We start from the raw sequence: 22,914 nt of genomic DNA on the forward strand, positions 1-22,914 counted from the left end.
GAAAGAGAGAATCTTAAGCCTAGCATGGAGCCCAATGCAGGACTCCTGAGATCATGACCTGAGCTAAAATGAAGTCAGACACTTAACCAACTGAGCTACCCAGATGCCCCTCAAATATGTCTAATTTATATTTAAGAACATAAATATAAAAAAACAGATAACAACAAGTGTTGGCAAGGATGTAGAGAAATTAGGATCTCACACATTGCTAGTGGGAATGTGAAATGGTACAGCCACTCTGGAGAACAATTTGGCAGTTTCTCAAAACGCTGACAGAATTAGGGACGCCTGGGTGGCTCAGTGGGTTAAGCGTCTGTCTTCAGCTTGGGTCATGATCCTGGAGTCCCGGGACTGAGCCCCACATCAGGCTCCCCACGCAGCAGGGAGCTTGCTTTTCCCTCTGACCCTCCCCGCTGCCGTGCACTCTTTCTCTCTCTCAAGTAAATAAATATTTAAAACAAAAAAGAAGCTTATGGTTTAGTAGGGGAGACACTTAAGTAAATCAATCTATAGTCCAAGGTAAGGTGCTGGAGGGCACTGGCACTTAACAAAGGCATATGTGTGCATGGGGTGCTCGGGAGCACACAGAACAATCAAAATCCATCTGGTAGGAGGGGGGAGAGTATCCTGAAAAGCTTTTTCTCAGAGGTGTATTTAAGCTAAGTTTTGAGAAAAGAGCTGAGGGGGCAGAGAAGTGGGGAGTGGCAGGATACATCAAAGAGGGCCTGATATGCTAAACTACAGATTTTAAACTCGATCCTGCCAGTCAAGGATGACAGATTTCATCCCGGTGCCAATCAAACACAGTTCATCTCAGTGCCAACCCATATCAATTAATAATGGCTATCTAAAGTGTTTTTGTAAGACATATAGATGGCCAACACACACATGAAAAGATGTACAGTATCATTAATCATCAGGGAAATGCAAATCAAAACCACTATGAGATATCACCTCACACCAGTCAGAATGGCTAGTATCCAAAAGAGAAGAAATACCAAGTGTTGGCAAGGACATGGAGAAAAGGGAACCCTTGCACACCGGTGATGGGAATGTAAATTGGTGCAAACACTGTGGGAAATAATATGGAGGTTCCTCAAAAAATTAAAAACGGAAATACCATACGATCCAGTAATTCCACTACTGGATATTTACCCAAAGAAAACAAAAACACTAATTCAGGGCGCCTGGCTGGCTCAGTCGGAGGAGCATGACTCTTTATCTCAGGGTCGTGAGTTCAAGCCCCATGTTGCGTGTAGAGATTACTAAAAATAAATAACAACAATAACAGAAACACTAATCCCCTATGTTTATGGCAACATTATTTACAATGGAAGATATGGAAGCAGCCCAAGCGTCCATCAGTAGATGAAGGGACAAAGATGTGGTATATGTACACAGCAGAAGATGACTCAGGCATAAAAAAGAATGAGATCTGGCCATCTGCAACAACACGGATGGGCCGAGAGAGAAATAAGTTAGCTAGAAAAAGACGAATGCCAGGTGCCTGGGTGGCTCAGTCGGTTAAGCGTCTGCCTTCGGCTCAGGTTATGATCCCAGGGTCCTGGGATCGAGCCCCGCATCGGGCTCCCCGCTCAGCAGGGAATCTGCTTCTCCCTCTGCCCTGCCCCCCCACATGTGCTCGTGTTCTCTCTCAAAAATAAAACCTTAAAAAGAAAAAGACAAATACCGTATGATTTCACTTATATGTGGAATCTAAAAAACAAAACAAACAAATGTACTCTTAAATACAGAGAACAAACTCATGGTTGCCAGGGGGGAGGGGGGTGGGGGAACAGGTGAAATACATGAAGGGGATTAAGAGGCACAAACTTCCAGTTATGAAATAAATCACAGAGATGAAAAGTACAGCACAGGGAATATAGTTGGTAATATTGTAAAGATACTATACGGTGACAGGTGGTGACTTCACTTATCCTGAGCCCTGAGTAATGTATACAGTTGTCAAATCAATATACTATATACCTGAAATTAAAAGAAAAAAAAAAAGGTGTTATAGTGGGAAGGATTCTTAGGCTGTATCATATACAGAAACAATGACCTGCCCTGGCATCAGAAGGAGGGGAAGGTTACTTGGGTCAAATACTGCCATTCCTAATGGGACTGATAAATCATTAAGAGTTTTAAACTGGACAGTGATATGGTCAGATACACCCTTTGAAAACATCAACTTGGGAGCAACAGGGGGACAGATGAGAGGAGTCAGTGGAGGCAGGAGGTCTGAAAAGGATGCTGTGGTAATTCCAAGTCTCCAGTGGACGAAGGTGAGGGCTTGACTGAAGACAGTAACAGGGAGAATAAAGAATGGAAAATTTGGTAAAATTTGGGGATTTGGGGTAAATGAGATAAGTCAAGGATGGTGGTTTGCAAGGGCTACTGACTAGATAATGCCCTTCACCCACACAGGGAATGAAGGAAATGCAGGCTGTTTTTAGTTTCAGTTTTGATTTGTCTGAGGATGCATGTTGATCAATCGAGAGTACCGCTAAGTTCGAAGTACCTACGGAACAGCACGTAAGGATACGCAATAAGCAGCTGGCTAAAGGCCTAAAGCTAACTGGGCTCTGGCTTAAAGACACAGATTTGAGGGCCACCTGCATGTAAGCGATCAGTGAAGTCTGAAGTGTGGATGGGGCAACTGGGGAGGTGAAGTCCTCGAAGGCAAGGGCCATGGCTCCTCATTTCTGGAAGCACCACAGTTCACACAGAGAGCAACACAAAACAGGTTCTCAACGCTACTGGGTCAAGAAGTACAGCTGGTAACGTGGGACCTGTGACTGGAGACTGAAGTGGGGGGCCATCTTGTGGGGCTGTGCCTTTAACCTGTGGGATCTGCACTAACTCTGAGTAGTGAGTATCAGCACTGCACCGAATTGGAGACACCCAGTTGATGCCTGGAGAATTGGAAAATTTGTTATTAATGGGAAAAACATGCATTTGGTGTCAGAAGTGTTGAGTATAAACAGTTCAGAAAAGGGCCTTTTTTGAAAAAACAGGGCAGCCAATACGGTCTCTCTTCTAATTACATCTGGATTGGAATTTGTGTAATGATCTCCTTGTGTAATGATCTCCTTGACCTCCCAGAGACATCACTTACTTTTTCAGATTATAAAAACACTGCAAAGAACTACAACATTATAGAAATGTATGGTTTAGAAAAGTTCTCCATAATCCCACACCGCTCAGAGATAAACCATTTTGTGTACATCCAGAGACACTGTGTCATTTTATGTTTTTAAGTACCAAACCCATCAGAAAAATACTACCTATTTCAAATATGTTTATTGCTACAGCCACCATTTACTTAAAACTTACATAATTATTTAATCTTCGTAACAATCTGAAAAATTAGTAGCACCTTCATTTCACTAACAGCTGAAGAAATGAGGTTCAGAAACATTAAGCGTATCCAAGTTTACTGAGCATTAAGTGAATGGGCTGGGATTCGAACACAAAACTCAAGATTCTTTCCACTAACACCACACTTTTTTCTTAAGCACCTATAAACTCCTGACTCATAATTGTTCTTTTAGACTTGCTGGTGTTTCCATCGTTTAAAAAAATACCGATCTTGAAAAAACTGGTGTAGCAGAATGGTGTCAAGAACATCTGATTTAGGGCGCCTGGGTGGCTCAGTTGGTTAAACGACTGCTTTCGGCTCAGGTCATGATCCTGGAGTCCCTGGATCGAGTCCCGCATCGGGCTCCCTGCTCGGCAGGGAGCCTGCTTCTCCCTCTGACCCTCCCCCCTCTCATGTGCTCTCTCTTTCTCATTCTCTTTGTCTCAAATAAATAAATAAAATCTTAAAAAAAAAAAAAAAAGAACATCTGATTTATTTTGAGACATTCGTTTGCTTTTGAATTGATTTAACTAACAGACAAAATTCCATAACATTCATAGAAGCAAAGGCTGAAGACACTGCTGCTGTTCACACCCCGGGATTTCCATTAGTTTTGACTCTGGAAGGTTATCTGAGAGTAGGTGGTGTTATGCTAAGATGAGGCAGTCCTATCAGTCTGGTCTTCTAAGAGGTGAGTGTTGCTCTGAGCGGCCCTCCCTGGGACTCAGTGGTCCGACTGCTGTCACGTTCGGTGCATAGATGGGGGCTGAGTCTTTCCGGATATCTAAGGCACATGTGTGGCTGTTGAAGTTTCGGAGCTGCAGGTTTGCACTGAAATTCAAGGAACAGTGGAGGGGCCTCCTAACCTCCTATCTGTCCAGACTGTCAAAGATCCTTGAATCCTCTTGGGTCATATGTTCTTCCTAAATCTTCTCAAACTAGCTCAGTTCATGGTACCTCAGTGTTTTCAGTAATTTTTTTTTCAGGGTGCCCCTAAGCCAAAAGAAATACCTAACGGTTGTTTCTTAAGTAATTCAATTCAAGCAACTCAAGTATTTATGCCCTAACAATTTAGTAGCCATTTGAAAGAAAAAAATCATCCCCATAATAGAGAGAAAAATTTTAAAAATTTCACTCTTAAATAACCACAATTATTTACTAATGAGATGTATACACTGTTGGATAGAGAACATATCCAACCCTGAGTATCAGACTGAACATCAGCATCATTCCCTGCTCCACACTGACTTTCATACAGGTCAGGCTGAAGAATCGGCCCGTCAGTGAGAGCCTGTGGGGACGCACAGGCAAACCTGTTGCTCAGGCAGTCAGCATCTTTTCTGGAAAAGCTGAAGGCCTTCCATACAGACTTACAAGGTAACTACTGGAACTCCGAAGTGGCTGTTTTTTTCTTCTGGACTTTTCATGAGATGGGCCATTAGTCACTGATTCTCAACTGTGATGTGTTATGTATACATTAGGAATCCTGGTCAGTGAGGTGGTGTAGAGAAAGTGGTGAGACCACCACCTCTGGCGAAAGGCAACGTGAGTTCAGTTCCCCCTCTGTCACTAACCAGCTACTATTTCCTCACTTCCTCTTCTGCTTATATTAATAATGCCTTGTTCAGACTGTGAGAATTAAGTCCTAGATATGAAGTTCCTGATACAGGCCTGGTAGTGATTACGATTTACATTAATGCTTGGAATATTCACTTCTATACCATTCAGTAAATGTCTGATCATTCGTAGTTGAAAATCTCGCTCTCAGCCTCTCCTGCTCCACGAGTATGACAGCTCCGTCCTCACATTACCAAGATGACACGGCCTGGCAAGGCTGCCAGTCGCCAGAAGAGAAAATACGTCTCAGAACCGTTCTACTTCTTCTCAGAGCAGGAACCTCCTGCCCCCCACCCCCACCCCCAGAGGCTGCAGGGAAGCCACAGGCATGACTTAACACGATGGGATTACTGTGAGGACACTTCAGCTGAAAGAGCAATCAGGTGCCGTCACCCCAAGTTTTAATCATCACTTGGACAGCTCCACCAAGGCTCTTTCACATGTTTTCATTTTCACTTGCAGTGACATCTGCAGGGGCTTGCTGGGAAGAAGTATCTGAGAGCTTATGGCGGCTCCTGGAAGTGGCCGCAGGGCTTCCCGACAACTCGCCCAGTGCTGTGTATACTGCACTTCACTGCCATGGAGGAGGCTGGAGCTCGTCCTGGCAGCCAAGCGAAAGCACCATTTAATTTGTCTTGGCAATTAGATGGGACAGGGTCGTTGGCTTTGTTTTCCCAGTTTACGTTGTTTAGCTGTTAGAGGGGTCCCTCCTCAGGCGCTGAGGTTGTAGGAGAGGCTACTGCGTGCTTCCCAGTATCCTAGACATCAGAGGAGAATTTAGGAAATCGCGTATTTGGTTTCCTCTCATATATTTTTCACTTGTAATGAGGAAAGCTTTGGCCAGTCACTTCTGATTGGATAAACTGATTGCTATTCCTTGTTCAAAGATGTGATACGATAAGAAATATATATATTTGGTCTTTTCCCCCAGTTCCTGGCACACAGATCCTGAAACCTTTGGAACCTCTAGTGATGAAGAATGCCTTTAGTATGCTATTGGGATGACTGGTGGATGGGGGCCTCTGCATGGCTTCAGGATGGAGGCCTGTCGCCAGAAAGACCAAGGCATGATTGAGGGTTGAAGCTTTCATCCCCATCCCCTCCTCCCCAACCCCACCCCCCAGATATCTGCAAAGGAGTGGCTGGTGATTGAGCTAATGGTCAATGATTTAAGCAATCTTGCCTAGGTGATGAAACCTCCATAAAAACCCCTGAACTATAGGGTCTGGACAGCTTTCAAGTTGTGGAACACATCAAGGTGCTGACAGGGTGGTGTTAAAAGAAATCACAGGCCTAACATGGTGACACTTAGGCCAAATCAGCAAACCTAACTTAATGCCTAACCTAACTGCAGTTTCAACTCCCCAGGAGTGTAACCTTTAACCAGTCAACATGGAACTTCCTGTTCAATGCTACGACATTTACTGATAGATACCTTCCACTCCCCTTAGGAGGACAACCCTGCCTAAACAATGCATTCCTTGCTAATAAATTCCTTTCTTTCCTTCTTTCCTTCCTTCCTTCTTTCTTTAAAGATTTTAACTAATCGCTACACCCAACGTGGGCCTCCAACTCACAACCTCAAGATCAAGAGCCACATGACTGAGCCAGCCAGGTGCCCCTATTTGTTGTTGTTGTTGTTATTGTTGTTAAGCCTTCTCTCTACCTTTAAAAACTTCTTTTGTTTAGCTCAGCAGAGCATCTCTCTCCTCACTAGATGGGATGCTGCCAATTCATGACTCAATGAATAAAACCAATTAGATCTTCATATTTACACAGCTGCATTCTGGTATTATTTCACACCAGAAAGGGCATGGAAGCTCCATGCATTCTCCCCCTCTCCTTCCCTATACCTTGCCCTACATTTCTCTTCCATTTGGCTGTTCTGAGTTGCATCCTTCATTTAAAAAAATCAGTAAATATAAGTAAAGTGTTTTCATGAGCTCTGGTGAGCTATTCTAGCAAATTATTGAACCTGAGGAAGGGGTCATAAAAACTCTGATTTATAGCTGGTACTTCAGATCTAGTATTTAGTTTAATTCTCACAATCCTAACTAGGCATTATCATAAGCACAAAAGGAAGTGAGGATACAGTAGCTGATTAGTGACAGAGTGGGAACTGAACTCAGATCTGCCTTACTCCAAAGTCTGCTTTGTTACTTTCTCTCCACTGCCTCAGTGACCAGGATTTCTAACACATTTAAGAATCAGTGACTAATGTCTCATCTCATGACAAGCCCAGAAGAAAAAAAGCAGTCACTCTAGAGTTCCATTAGTTCCTTTATAAATCTATAAGGCCTGTGGCTTTTCTAGAAAAGAAGCTGACTGCCTGAGCAGAAGGTTTGCCTATGCATTCAGGCCATCTCTCACTGAAGGGCTGAGTCTCTAATCTGACCTGTTTTTAATGACTATCCAAAACATTCAGGACCATTCTTATACCCGAGGTCACTGTACACTTCATTTATAGCTGCATTCCTCTAAAATACCTGCTATTTAGCATCCATCTGTGCTTTTTCTAAACTCCTTGTTTTTACTGTTGTATGTCGGGGCATCTTGGTCACTGCCCCTCCTCCCCCCGCCCCAGCCTCACTCACACTGAAGCTTAGTCCCCTGCCTTTCTGAAGGTAATTACCTGGTTTCATTTAGACTGTTATACCATTAGTCACAGTGGAAAATCATGAGTATTTTAATCCCCGCAGCCCCTAAGCAATGGAAGAGTGTTACTGGCCATCTCTTTCCATGTTTTAAAGGACTGTTCATAAAGTTCTTTTTCTTTTTTTAGAGGAGGGGACAGAGGTAGAGAGAAAATCTTAAGCAGGCTCCACACCCAGCACAGAGCCTGATGCAGGGCTCAATCTCACAACCCTGAGATGGTGACTTAAGACAAAATCAAGAGTCGGATGCTGAACCAACTGAGCCACCCAGGCACCTCTATAAAGTTCTTTTTGATTAAATTCTATTTTAAAGTCAAACTAGTGTCATCAAACTTTTTGGTTCAACATGTTTTTCAGAATTTATATATTGGCTGCAAAATCTCTACAGTCTGGATAAATACCTTGTCACGGATTTGTCCTGGCAGCCTATCCTATTACTGGAACAAATAAGAACAGGAACCTTTTTTTTTTAATGTAATCTCTATGCCCAATGTGGGGCTTGAACCCATGACCACGACCCTAAGACCAAGAGTCGTGTGCTCTACCAACTTAGGCACCCAGGCACCCTGGGAACAGGAGCCTTTTATGACGTCCAACGGTCTACAGGATCAAGTTCCAACTTCTCTGCGGGGCAGTCAAAGTCCTTTACTGTTTGGCGCACTTTTCAGCCTTACCTTCTGCCATTTTCCCCATAAATACTACTCTCAAACAATCAGACCCAGTCATCACTATCCAGTGACTCTGGACGCTTCCCAGCCCCTAGGCCTTTGCACAAGGTAGCTTCTCTGTTGAATGCGTCCTCTGCCTCCTCTTGATGAGTTCTCCTACTCAGCCTTCTTTCAAGCTCTCCAATTCCTTCAGAGATGGTCTCTCCTCAGGGACCCCTTACCTCTAGTGAAAAGTCATCACAGGGCTGCCTGTGTGGTGCAGTTGGGCATCCAACTCTTGATTTCGGCTCAGCTTGTGATCTCAGGGTCGTGGGATCGAGCCCCACGCCGAGCCCCACGCTCAGTGCAAAGTCTGTTTAAGATTCTCTATCCCTCTGCCCTTCCCCACTGCACACACACTCTCTCTCTCCCTCTCTAAAATAAATAAATAAATCTTTTTAAAAAGTTATCATAGTGCATTATAAATATTTGTCTTACTCCTTAGACTCCTCTGCCCTCGAGGGTAGAGGCTATTACTATCACTATCTAATTTCTAACGCATAAGAAGAAACTAATTAGAAGGCAGGAAGAATGAACAGTTCTGAAATGACCACCATGAGCAAAATGAATTAGATGGGCATATTCATTTAGTAAACAGAGATCCAAGTACCTACTGAGTGCTCGCTAGAGAGTACGAACAGTAAAGAAGATAGATGCAGTCCCCACTCTCTGAAGAGTCTGCAGTCTCATAAAAGAGACAGATTTATGAACAAACAAAATAATTATAAATATATAATAAAAGCTCTGAAATAAACAACCAGTACAATAAGAACTGATGAATGTACAATGAAAGAACAGTACTGTGACACAGAACATTAACAAAAGAACTAGAACCAGAAACTCCTTCTTCAGAGATGGTGGTAAGCAAAGTACTGTTTAAGCTGGCAATTCTTTCCGATCTAAAGGATAAAAAGGAAGTAACCATGCACGGTGCAGCAAAGGGTAGGAACAGACATTTCAGATTAAGGGACTAAAACATGCAATGGCTCTGGGGTGAGAAAGAGTTTTGCTCATTCAAAGGAATTCAAAGACCAGGGTGGCAGAGCACAGGAAGCAAGGGGAGGCAAGGCAGAGGTGAGCTCAACAAGGCCAGATCAGAGGCAGCACACTTTCTGCCACGATGGAGATCTGAATTGTAATCTAAGTGCAAAGGCAAATACAGTAATAGGATGATTCTAAGTGTGACATGATTCAATTTATTTTCATAAGGATTTTGTTTTTCCTGCTGTTATGTGAAAAAGAGACTGGAGGAGAGCCACAAGAATGCAAAGATCACAGTTGCTGGGATTGACTTCATTTCAGGCCTTCTCACCATTTGGTCCAGTGCACATCACCTTCTAAGAGACCGCTGCCATTCAGTTTATTGTGCTTCTCATCCCTGTTTTCATAAGTCAACATCCAACATATACTTTCTTGAAATTCCATCAATTCTGGTATAGGCATTATTAATATGCTCATTTTATAAGGAATAAACCGAGGTTCAGAGAGTTGACTAAGTTGCCTATGTCGGCCATCTAGCAAAAACCGGTTCCCTTCCAGTTCTGAATGGACCTTCAGCATTCGAGGGAAACATGAGAACTACTACCACAGGTAAACAACAGCCACTACGTTCCATCACAGGATTAGGGGACAAGGTTAAGGAAAAACTGAATAAACACTGATGAATACAAGGTCATTCAAGGGGATTCAGATAGAAAAAATAAATGATTATTAAGTACACTTGTGAAAAAAAATACGTCAACTTCAGCTATGTATGGCAAACTAATACTTTTTTGTCATTACAGTCTACGAAAGAGTCAATATCCCCTTTCTCATTCAGTGGTAATAAATACACGGACATAAAAAAGGAATCTAGGGGCGCCTGGGTGGCTCAGTCCATTAAGCATCTGCCTTCGGCTGAGGTCACAATCCCGGAGTCCCGGGATCGAGCCCCATGTCGGGCTCCCTGCTCCGTGGGGAGTCTGCTTCTCCCTCTCCCTCTCCCCCTGCTCCATTCTCTCTCCCTCAAATAAATAGAATCTTAAAGAAAAAGGGGGGGGGGAATCTAAAGCCTAATAAACTACTCTTGTTATCTCAATGATTTTAAGGATTAAATCTGCTCATCAATACCACCAAACTAAGCATAAAGTATCAATCTAACAACTGTAAGAGTCTAAGTAAGCAGAAATAAGGTAACTATGAATTTACAGCTAGAAGAGCCTAATCCTGAAATGTATCGTATTATTTCAGTCCAAGTGGGTTAAAAACCAGAAACTAGACACAGACTCCCAGGCAACAGCAATCATCCTTATACCTGGATTCCATCATCCCTTTACCAACCAAAGGAATGATAATACAGGAATGATAACATCAGGTCTTGGAGAGGAGTTCCTATCCCTATTTGATTATCAACAAAACAAATCTGATTTTGAATGGCAAAGACGTGATGTTAGATAATTTCTGCCAGTGTCTCAGCAGCAGCTCCCTGAATACAGGGTCCCTCCACGTGAGCCACCAGTCCTGCTGATGACCGCTTCAGTAAAAACAGAGTCTACAGGAGCCCAGGGCGGCCCTGAAAAATATTAGAGAAAACAGATGTATGTCCATGTTTCCAGGACAAGCCAGGGAAAAATTTTTAAATATAGCTGATCCTCTTGTAAAGCATCTCTCTATTGTGGAAAGATGCATCAGATCCCAAAACCTAATTATAATCTGCACACTTCCTACCTGTAATAAACTTTACTACCTGAAATGGACGCACTATCTAGGACCAGCATACAATTCATACTATATAAGTAAATAAATAGACATTCTGGGCTGTAAATGAAGATTTTATGAGATTGGAGACTGACTTAATCTTTGTGGGCCTGATCAATTCTAGGTGATAAAGAATGGGTGCTAAAATGGAGTTTCTGGAAGAATAAGGTTGATGACTAATCTTGGACTGTGTTTGGTCAACGTTTAGTCAGCTAGCCCATCTTTTTGACATTTCTATCTCTGCTCTCTGTAATTTCAATAAATATAACATCAGGATGTGCTAGGGATGATGTAAAAACTCGCTAAGTAGGGACACCTGGCTGGCTCAGTCGGAAAAGCATGCGACTCTTAATCTCAGGGTTGTGAGTTCAAGACCCACCTGGGGTGTAGAGATTGCTTAAGTTAAAAAAAACTTAAAAAAAAACTGTCTAAGAAAAGAACATGCGCACACTGGGAACTCAGAATGAATTGTTAAAGGAATGAATGAACAATAAGCTTAAAAGGACTCATCACTTTCTTTACATCAAGTTGCTGATTTGTAGAGGAGGCAGTGCTAAGAGCCACAGAAACAGCAAAGTTCTTCAAAGGGGGTGTGTGTGCGTGCACGCGCACACATACGTGCACATAAATACACATGTACGTACCTGCACTCAAGGCCACACCCGTACCGCGGTGGCAAATGGACATTGCCATGGGAAGAGACCAACTGCAAAGAAATACACAAAGGCAATTAAAAAAAGGAAAATATGACACCACAAGAGAGACTCCATTTTGGTTTATACGCTTTGGAAATAGGCACTATTTACACATAAAAACAAAACAGCTTTTGCATTCTTGTGTTTCCACTTTCTAGTTTGAATATACAAAAACTGATTTCAGGAGAAGCATCCCTCCTTTTACCAGAAGGAATCAATCACAACTCAAACTCCTCCTTTCATAAGAAGAAACAACGTGAGTGGGTCAAAGACACCAATTAAAGTTGCATCTATATAGAAAATAATCACTAGAATACAACCACCTGGGTCCTTCCTTGTGCCAGTCACAAGACTGAAGTAAAAGGAAAACGAAGTGAGTTTTGTTGATCTAGTTTCATAGAATATACAGTCACCCTTGAACTCTTTATTTCTTATTATGTGCCCATAAATATTCACATTGAGCATACCATTTATTCCCTAATAAACTACCTATCCCAAACTTTTAAATCCAATTTTCCTGGATTTAGTAAATGTTTAATCCATGGTCGTTTCAAAATACTTTGTCATCAAACCCCTTTCTAATTCATGTTCTGAATCATTAATTTGCCAGAGCATTTCTGTAGAAGGACAACTAACACTGCTATATTCTGGACCTAGTTCTTTTTTTTTTTTTTTTAAGATTTTTATTTATTTATCTGACAGAGACAGCAAGAGAGGGAACACAAGCAGGGGGAGCGGGAGAGGGAGAAGCAGTCTTCCTGCCGAGCAGGGAGCCCGATGCGGGGCTCGATCCCAGGACCCTGGGATCAAGACCTGAGCCGAAGGCAGACGCTTAACGACTGAGCCACCCAGGTGCCCCTGGACCTAGTTCTCGTGCTCGAGAGTATTGGTTAGTGAAATGGAAAGAACGGGAGTCTATGGATAAAGTTAACATTCATCTTGGAAAGTTTGCTTAGATAGGAAAAGCTGAGCATAATCAGACCATATTTTCAACAGTCTACAGGGAAGCTACTCAAGTAGGCTGAAAAAAAATCTCAAAAAGAAATTCTAACTATATAATGAAAATGGTCACAGTAAGAAAGGAGTTATGTCCAAAGAAACCCAAAAAACTGTCTAGACCCCACTCTGCTTAACTCAGACTTAACAGGATAAATATAAAAGGCAGAAGAGCCCCATAACAAAGAACAAGCAGAGAACAATGACATAATTTGGTTAGATAAAGATAAATGAGGAGACTAAAACCCAGAATAAGCTGAGGCTTGCAAAAAATGTCAAGGACAACAAAAAGGGGCTTTTAAAATTGTATTCAGGGAAAGAAAGCCTCCTAACCAGGATGGACAATTTTATGTTAATAGATGACAGAGTACAAAGCAGATTGCTCAACTATTTTATTTATCAAAGAGAATGATTATCAGACTGAAAAAGAACAAATATTGATTTGAGAGAACTGAAAAAAACAGAGGTGGGGCAATTGTAAGACACTGCTTAGCATTCCAAATGGACTTAGGGCTCATGGCCAGCGAATGAAATCCCATGACTGGAAGAGCTACCAGATGAAGCGCGTGCACAGCTCTGGATATTTAGAAATACTGAAGTGAAAATGGGGGTGAGACGAGAAACTGCTGGAGTCAAACATGACCCTAATTTTCAAATATGGTTACAACCACAGCCTGGGTCAGCTGAGTGCTGAGGAGGTAAGGAGATTTTATTTCTTAAACAACCACAGTACTATTACCAGTCCCACAGGACCTTCCAGAGTCTTGTCACTCCTTATCAGGCACGTAAGTATTGAGCCCCTTGAACCTGGGCAGAACTTCATGATTGATGGCCTCAAGAAAGAGAATGTAGCAGAACTGATATGGCATGACTTCCAAATCACACTCTCTCAGGCTGTGAGGAAGCCCAAATAACCCCATGCAGAGAGCTCAGGTTGTAAGGCTCAGGCAGGGAGAAAAGGATGGTGCCCCTTACCAACCATAATCAACCCAAGTCATGTGAGTAAATGGATCTTCAGATTAATTCAGCCCCAGCCTTTGCGTTTTCTAGCTGAGGCCTAGACATCACAGAGCAAAGGCAAATCATTCCCACTATCTCCTTCCTTCCTTTATTTTATTCCCACTATTTCCTGTTCGAACATTAGGTAAGAGTCTAGTATAGAAAATCAAGACTGTTTTAATTCACTTGCAGAAAAGGTAATCACTAAGAGCCACTAAAATTTTCCCTCAGGAAAAATTTTTTTCAGGACATAATGAGATCCCTTTGAACACAGATTAGATCTTATTCATCTCTGTATTTCCAACTCCTAAAAGAGTATCAAGCACACTATAAGCAATCAACAAATACACTGATTTGAGATGTATTAATTTTATTTCCTTTTTGATTGTTACTGGAATGTTAATCAAGGAAAGCTAGAGACATAGGATATATGAATTTCAATAAGTTATTTAACAACCATGTTGCAAGTAATACTATCGACAAAGTAAAGAGCATTTCTCCAAGGAAGATATACAAATGGCCAGTTAGTATATGAAAAGATGCTCAACATCACTAATCACTAGGGAAAGGCAAATCAAAATTAGAACACAATACCTCTTCACACCTAACCTTAGGATGGCTGTTACTAAAAACAAACAAAAACAACAAATGATGGGGTGCCTGGGTAGGTCAGTTGGTTAAGTGACTGCCTTCAGCTCAGGTCATGATCCCAGGGTCCTGGGATTGAGCCCCGCATTGGGCTCCCTGCCTGCCACTCCCCGCTGCTTGTGTTCTCTCTCGCTCTGTCAAATAAATAAATAAAACCTAAAAAAACCAAAAAAAACAAAAAACAAAAGCCCAACAAGTGACAAGTGTTGATGAGGAGGTAGAGAAATTGGAACGCTTGTACACTGTTGGTGGGAACATAAAACAGTGCAGCTCCTGTGGAAAACAGTATGGCGGGTTCCTCAAAAAATTAAATACAGAATTACATACGATCCAGCAGTTCGGTTCCACTTCTGGATATATACCCCAAAGAACCGAAAGGAGGTACCTGTACACCGATGCTCACTGCAGCATTATTCACAAGAGCCGAAAGAGGGAAGCAACACAAACGTCCATGGGTGGATGAATAGATAAGCAAAATGTAATGTACACATACAACAGAGGATTTATTCAGCCTTAGAAAGGAAAGAAATTCTGACACAGTCTACAATATGAATGAACCTTGGGGCGCCTGGGTGGCTCAGTCGGTTAAGCGGCTGCCTTCGGCTCAGGTGACGATCCCGGGATCCTGGGATCGAGTTCCGCATCGGGCTCCCTGCTCCACGGGGAGCCTGCTTCTCCCTCTCCCTCTGCCTGCCTCTCCGCCTACTTGTTCTCTCTCTCTCTCTCTGTCAAATAAATAAATAAAATCTTAAAAAAAAAAAATATGGATGAACCTTGAAGACATTGTGCCAAGTGAAATAAGCCAGGCACAAAAGGACAAGCATTGTATGATTCCATTTCATGAGATACCCAGAGTAGTCAAATTTATAGAGAGAGAAAATCGAATGGTTAGGGGCTGGTGCTGGGGGCAGAGGAGAATGGGAATTATTGTTTAATGAAGGATTCTGGAGATGGGTAGTGGTGAGATGGTTTGTACAAGGTGAATATGTTTTGTTTTGTTTTTAAGATTTTATTTATTTGTGAGAGAGAGAATGAGAGACAGAGAGCATGAGAGGGAGGAGGGTCAGAGGGAGAAGCAGACTCTCCGCTGAGCAGGGAGCCTGATGTAGGACTCGATCCCCGGACTCCAGGATCATGACCTGAGCCGAAGGCAGTCGCCTAACCAACTGAGCCACCCAGGCGCCCCAAAGTGAATATGTTTAATGCCACTGAATTGTGCACTTAAAAATGGTTAAAATGGCAAGTCTTATATTACACGTTTCACCACAATAAAAAATGTTAAAAAAAAGAAGTAAAAAGACAACCCAATTAAAAAATGAGCACAGGATTTGAATATTCCTTTCTCCAAAGAAGATATGTAAATGGCCAATAAGCACATGAAAAGACATTCAAAATCAATAAACAGATGTCGGAGAACCAGTGCACTTACATTTATTTTATATGATTCAAGTTAAAATTAGAGCCACTGGCTAGAAGATATAAGTTGCGGCAACTTCAATAAAAGAAGGGTCTTTCTGATGATAAGAGAAGTTCCCAAACTGGAAAAGTGGGGTAGTGAGTTCCTTGTATACTAGAAGTATACAAGCATAGGCAGAAAACCACAAGAAAATACTGCAGAAGATATTTACTCATTAGGTACAACCGTGACTTTTAACTTCGTGTGTGTGTGTGTGTGTTTGTGTGTGAGCAGCACCTTTCTTGAAATGCAAAATGCAATATATTAAACAGATCAAAGTAAAGTTGCTTTGGTTACCCAGGGCCGGGGGCCTATAGTTTCACCTGCATGTTGGCCAGCCCCCAGACAACTATCCACAGGAGCTTAGTGGAATATCCAAAGCCCCAGGGAGCACTCTGAAAACCAATGAAGTTGATGATGAAATAAAATTTAATGGACCCTTCCAACTCTTAAGTTTTAAAAAGTTTTCATTTTTTTTTTTTTAAGATTTTATTTATGAGAGAGAGAGCACACAAGCAGGGGGAGTGGCAGAGGGAGAGGGAGAAGCAGGCTCCCCACTCCGGAGCCCAACACTCGGTCCCAGGACCCTGGGATCATGACCTGAGCCGAAGGCAGATACTTAACCGATTGAGCCACCCAGGCGCCCCTTGAAAAAGTTTTCTTTTTTCTTTTTTTTTTAAAGATTTTATTTATTTATTCGACAGAGACACAGTGCAAGAGAGGGAACACAAGCAGGGGGAGTGGGAGAGGGAGAAGCAGTCTTCCCGCTGAGCAGGGAGCCCGATGTGGGGCTCGATCCCAGGAACCTGAGATCGTGACCCAAGCAGAAGGCAGACACTTAATGACTGAGCCACCCAGGCACCCCTGAAAGTTTCCTAACATCCTTTTCAGTGACTCTTGTTTTCCTGATAACTTAAACCCTGCATACATTTTTGCTTTGATAAACTGACCCAATTTATTAAGAGATAAAGAGTATCTCATATGGTGCTAATTTAACCTTATTTTCATGCCTCCTCCAAACAACTCTAGAAGTTAGTAATAGAAAATATGATTCCATAAATCAGCCATCTTTCCTGGACATATCACCTTGGAAACAGCCCTGTGTTCTCTGATGCTTTTTTTTTTTTCCCTACAAGTGTGTCTAGAGCAAACAAAGTAGTGAAAGACTCAAGCCCACTGCTTACTACCATTCGTTATGTGACTCAAGAAAAAAGGCCAGGGCTAATTATTATTATTTTTAAAGATTTTATTTATTTATTTGAGAGGGAGAGAGCTAGAGAGAGAGCATGAGTAGGGGGGTGGGCAGATGGAGAAGCAGGCTTCCCACTGAGCAGGGAGCCCAACATGGGGTTCGATCCCAGGACCCTGGGATCATGACCTGAGCTGAAGGCAGCCACCCAGGAGCCCCTAGGCCAGGGATTTAAATATAGACTCAGAATAATAGTAAGTTCTTCACCATTATAATCTCCCCAAATCTTTTCTCTCTTAAAAAAAGTTTTATCATAAAGTTGCAAGGATTAAGATCACTTATTAGTCTCCTTCTGTTTCAGTAGAATGTCCAGTTTCTACAATCAGAATTATTTCTGGAATCTGGCTTGGAAAAAATCTGAAGGGTTGTGGTATTTGTGGAGGTGGTCAAAAAATGGCCAGCCTCCCTGGCAAGAACCCAAGTAAAGCGGGTAGTGGAGCTCAAGGAGCAGCTCGAGAGGGGTTTCTCTTTGCCAACACCAGCACAGCCGCTATCAGAGTTACCTCGGAGAACACCTGAGAAGCAGCTACAGATGCATCGATGCCCGTGTGTACACTCGCACCTACGTGGGCCCCGGGGTCAGCATCGATGCGCGCGTGTACACTTGCACCTACGTGTGCCCCAGGGTCGGCATCGATGCCCGCGTGTACACTCGCACCTCCGTGTGCCCCGGGGTCAGCAGACATACACATCCCAGCTCTCGCTACTGAAAAGGCCTGGAAGCCATGACATCCTGGTAGCAATGAGCACATCTAGCACCCAGATCTTGCTTGCACAGGAGCATTCTTGAAGAACTCCCACTGGCTGAGTGTGGGACAGTTTGGACATCAAAATAAAGGAGAGTAACAGTGTAACCTTTTGGGAAAAATAGGAACTGTGAAATAATAAAAAATATGTATATACATTGTCTCTGTTCCTGGTTCCTGACACCAGAGCTCCTAAAACCTTATAATCTCCCGAGTGATAGGAGTGTTAGGTATATTTTTTGTTCCAATATTTGGTCTTTGACCCTGATTCCTGACACACAGTTCCGAAATCCCTTGGAATTTCTTGGGTGGTAAGAGTGTCCTTTGTTCTAATGAGGTGACTCTGGATGGGGGCTGGTTACCAGAAAGACTGAAGCATGATTAGAAACTTGGAGCTTTCAGGTCCAACCCCTCTTTTTCCAGGGAGGGAAGAAGGGCTAGAGATTGAGTTAGTATTTGATCATGCCTACCGATTAAGCCTCCATAAAAATCCCAAAAGTAAAGGATTCAGAGTTTCCAGGTCAGTAAGTATATCCACATGTCAAGAGGGTGGTGTATCCCAACTCCGTGGGGACAGAAGCTGCTGTGCTGGGAACTATTCCTGACACAGAGGTACCTAAAAGGGTACCCGGTTGTTGATCTGTATCAGCTGTAATATCCCTTATAAGGAACTAGTAAAGGTAAGTAAATGTTTCCAAGTTCTGTGAGCAATTCTAGCAAATTATTGAACCTGAGGAGGGGGTAGAGAGAACCCTTGATTTATAGCTGGTCAGTCAAAAGCCCAGTACTTGCAAACTGGCATCTGGAGTGGGGGGCAGTCCTGTGGGACTGAGCCCCTAACCTGTGGGGCCTGCACTAACTCCAAATAGTAAGTGTCATAAATAAATTACTGCACACCCAACTGGTGTCCACAGAGTTGGAAAACTGGCTGGTGTGGGAAAAACCTCCATACATTTGATGTTAGAAGTACTGAAAGCAGAGAGGAAACAGTGCTGTTTTTCCTTTAGCTGGTGTCATAAGAGTAGAGGAGAAATGAGTTTTTCCTTTTAGGAATCCTTGAGTCTGTACTGATAAAGAAAGCAAGCTTTAGCCTATTTATTAATTAATTAATTTATAAATAAATCTAGAGGCTATGATGGAATTAGAAAAAATATAATCTGGCAACCAACATAGTAATAACTGACTCCTAGTAATAACTAATAAATGCTAATGGTAAGTATCATCAACAGATGGGGGGCAGAAGTCTCACCACAAAATAGTTAACAATTAATAAACACAGTATCTTTATCCATTAACTTTATAGATGAAGAAACCTAAGCAGGCACATCTTAACTAATGATAAAAGTCAACATCGCCAGTAATGGGATATAAATCATTATCATGTGTAGCTACCTCCCCCCCCCCAATGCAGAGAAAAGAGCACAGCATCACCTCAGAGGTATTCCTACCAAAAATGAATAAATCACAAGAAAACGTCAGGCAAACCCAAACAGGAACATTCTAAAAATGTTAAGGTCATGAAAGATAAGGAAAGACTGAAAAACTGTTCTACACTGAAGGAGATCAAAGAGTTAAAGAGATAACTAAATGCAATACATGATCCTGGCTTGGATCCTGGACCTATAAAGGACATTATTAGGACAAGTGACAACATTTGAATGGGATCTGAGGATTAGATGGTGACACTGAGTCAAAGTTAATTTTCTGATTGTGATGGTTGTACTACAGAGTGTCCTTGAATTTTTTTTTTTTTTAAGAGAGAGAGAGGGGGCGGGGAGGGGCAGAGGGAGAGGGAGAGGGTGAGAGAGAATCCCAAGCAGCCTCCATGCTCAGCACACAGCCCGATGCGACGACCCTGACTGACAATCTGACTGAGATCAGGACCTGAGCCAAAATCAGAAGTCTGGCATTTAACCAACTGAGCAACCCAGGCGCCCCTAGAGTGTCCTTGAATTTAAGAAACACACACTAAAGTATTAAGGGTTTGTGGTAGTCAGAATAACGACCTCCCTGAAGATGTCCATATTCTACTCCTTGGAACCTGTGAGTATTTTACCTTAAATGGCAAAGGGGAATTTAAAGTTGCAGATGAAATTAAGTTTGCTAATAAGCTCACCTTAGGCTAAGTAGACTATCCTGGATTATCCGGATGGTCCCAACATAATCACAAAGGTCCTTACAAGTGGGAGAGGCTGACAGGAAGGAATGGAGAAGAAATGTGACAATGGAAGCAGGGTCGAAGTGGTGGGAGGGAGAAGAACACCACCCATCATTGCTGGTTTTGAAGATGGAGGAAGGAGGCCACAAGCCAAGGAACTCAGAGTAGCCTCTAGAAGCTAGAAGAGGGTAGGAAACAGATTCTTCCCTTGAACCTTCTGAAAGGAATGCAGCCCTACCAACACCTTAATTTTAACCCAGTGAGACCTGCGTCAGACTTCTGACCTATGGAACTCTAAGACAGTAAGTGTGTTGTTTTAAGCTACAAAGTTTGTGCTAACTTGTTACAGCAGCATTATAGGACTGACGGAACATCATCTCTGCACTTGATCTTAAATCATCTGGACATGCTAACAAGTTGGGAATGTGCATAAAGCTATACAGGACTTCAATGTATTGTTTCTATAACATTTATGTAAATTTGAAACTGTTTCAAAATAATGTTTTTCAATTAATGGGAATTACATTTTGACCCACCAGAATTTTCCAAATGGTAGTTCTACAGGATAAATTACCCTCTAAGGACAGAAGACAGAAAATAGTCTTCTTATATAAAAGGCCTGAGGGAAATAGTCAGAGACGCAATGGCCCAACCTCCAGAACCTTCACCCATTACTTCTAGACTCCCCAGTTCCAGAGACCTTACCTGTAGATAGTGATATGAGGAGACAGAGGACGGTTTAAATCAGTGTTCTTATTCCAGAACCTCTCCATCTCTTCCTTGGCTGTGGTTCCCAAAGGAACAGCACTAAAATAAAACGAGAAGCTTTTAAAATGATTAAAAGTAAACTTGGCTTAAGTTTTTACATAACAAAAAGTTAAATAAAAAAAGCTAAGCTCTGGGCGCCTGGGTGGCTCAGTTGGTTAAGCGACTGCCTTCGGCTCAGGTCATGATCCTGGAGTCCCTGGATCGAGTCCCGCATCGGGCTCCCTGCTCAGCAGGGAGCCTGCTTCTCCCTCTGACCCTCCCCCCTCTCATGTGCTCTCTCTCTCTCTCATTCTCTCTGTCTCAAATAAATAAACAAAATATTTAAAAAAAAAAAAAAAAAAAAAAAAAGCTAAGCTCTAAGCTGGGCTGGATGAGCCCACTGCAGAAGGAAAACATGTTCATCCACTCCCCTTGTCCCTATGCCAAGTCTGACACAGTTATTAATAACCTCAATCACCCAGTGAGGTCATATCAGGGGAGAGAACTCTTCTTTCTAATCCCCAAACACACAGGTCCTGCAACAGAAGCTCAGCTTCTTTCATGCTGCACAGCAGAGCAAGGACAATATTTCAAAACCATTTACACAAATGGATCACCCTTTCCCCAGGCCACGGGTGCTGTCTCCTACATCACCACCTGCTCTCATCTGTTTTGTCAAGACTCCCTCCCTTTCATGTTCTCAAAAATCAAAAACTGGATCAGCTCAGTACCTCTGAACAGTTTCTTGGTTTCCCTTGTCACTGGGTTGGGTTGAGGCCAAGTGCTGAACAGCTGTGTTCAACAATTTATTATGTACCCATATTAAACATGACTCCATCCTCCTCAAGAAAATATAACCTACCCATAGATTACTTACTAATTACAGAAAGAACAGTAATTTCATAGCGGAAAAATACCTAGCAGACATTCTCTTATTCAAATGATCACATGCCCCCTGATGTGAATGTAACAGAGAATATACATCACTTAAGTATTACTCCTGACAAAAATGGGTAAACTGACTCTAATTATAGGAAATGGTCAGACAAGCCCAACTTGAGAGACAGTCTACAAAAAACTGGCCTGTATTTTTCAAAAATGTCAGTGTCATAAAAGACAAAGGCTGGCTAAGAAGCAGTTCCAGATTAAAGGATACTAAAGAAATATGACAAATAAATACAATGTGTGAGCCTAATTAGCTCCTGGATGGGGAACAGGAAGACTGTATTTCTATAAAGTACATTATATTGGACAAAAAGAAAATCTGAAAACTAACTGTATGCTGGATAAAAGTACCTCAATGTTAAATTTCCTGAATTTGATAATTGTGTTTGTATAATTATACTGTTATATAAGATAATGTTCTTGTTCTTAGAAGAAGTATTTAGAAGTAAAGTGTCATGGTGTCTGCAATTTCATCTCAAAGAATTCAGAGAAAATACTAACAGTAATTAAATATACATCAGCCTTGACCACACTAAATTGTCAATATTAGACCAGGTTTGACCAACAAAAATAACAATTTCATAAAACACAACCTAAAATACATAAAACTCTAAGCAAACACAGCAAAATGTTAAAAACCGATGAATCTAGGTGAAATGTATATAGAACTCCATTGTACTATTCTTCCAACTTTTCTGAAAGTATAAAATATTTCTCAAATTTAAAGTTTAATATTCTTATCCATCCTTCTATTACCAGATGAGAAAAATAGTGACCACAATCATTAAATTTTTAGCCAACCATCTGCAACTTCCTTCTTTCATACGTACCCCCAAAATCCAAACCAACAACCCACTGCTGTTCCCTGAGGGAAGAAAAGTTAAGTCATAATGACCTCCACAAATTTAGAAACTTACTTTCTGATAGAGAGCCGAGGACTAAGGTGGGCACGGAGGCTATGACGGCCAACATGTCTGCAAGAGAATAAAGAGTCAATGGGGGGGCGCCTGGCTGGCTCAGTGGGTAGAGCCTGCAACCCTAAATCTCAGGGTTGTATCCCCCAAGCCCCACGTTGGGTGTAGAGATTACTTAAAAATAAAATCTTTAGGGCGCCTGGGTGGCTCAGTCGTTAAGCGTCTGCCTTCGGCTCAGGTCATGATCCCAGGGTCCTGGGATCGAGTCCCACATCGGGCTCCCTGC

At 42.2% G+C, this 22,914-nt stretch overlaps 1 protein-coding gene across 4 annotated transcripts in view; it reads right to left on the minus strand.

Annotated features, from left to right (window-relative positions):
* The window catches only part of SDHC (succinate dehydrogenase complex subunit C), a 59,147-nt gene that overhangs the window by 6,505 nt on the left and 29,728 nt on the right, over window positions 1–22,914 (minus strand). For 3 of the 4 annotated variants that reach the window (XM_081825273.1, XM_006747396.3, XM_081825272.1), the window contains exons 2-4: window positions 22,632–22,688; window positions 20,728–20,829; window positions 11,720–11,781 (exon numbers count right to left, since the gene is read on the minus strand). In XM_081825273.1, the coding sequence (XP_081681399.1) occupies window positions 11,720–11,781; window positions 20,728–20,795 (130 nt within the window). In that variant the 5' untranslated portion in view covers window positions 20,796–20,829; window positions 22,632–22,688. The remainder of the gene's footprint in view (window positions 1–11,719; window positions 11,782–20,727; window positions 20,830–22,631; window positions 22,689–22,914) is intronic. The other variant, XM_031018247.2, reaches the window with a different exon arrangement.

Source organism: Leptonychotes weddellii, chromosome 6 (assembly GCF_054177405.1).
Source record: "Leptonychotes weddellii isolate Sample4059 chromosome 6, ASM5417740v2, whole genome shotgun sequence".
NCBI classification, from domain to species: domain Eukaryota; kingdom Metazoa; phylum Chordata; class Mammalia; order Carnivora; family Phocidae; genus Leptonychotes; species Leptonychotes weddellii.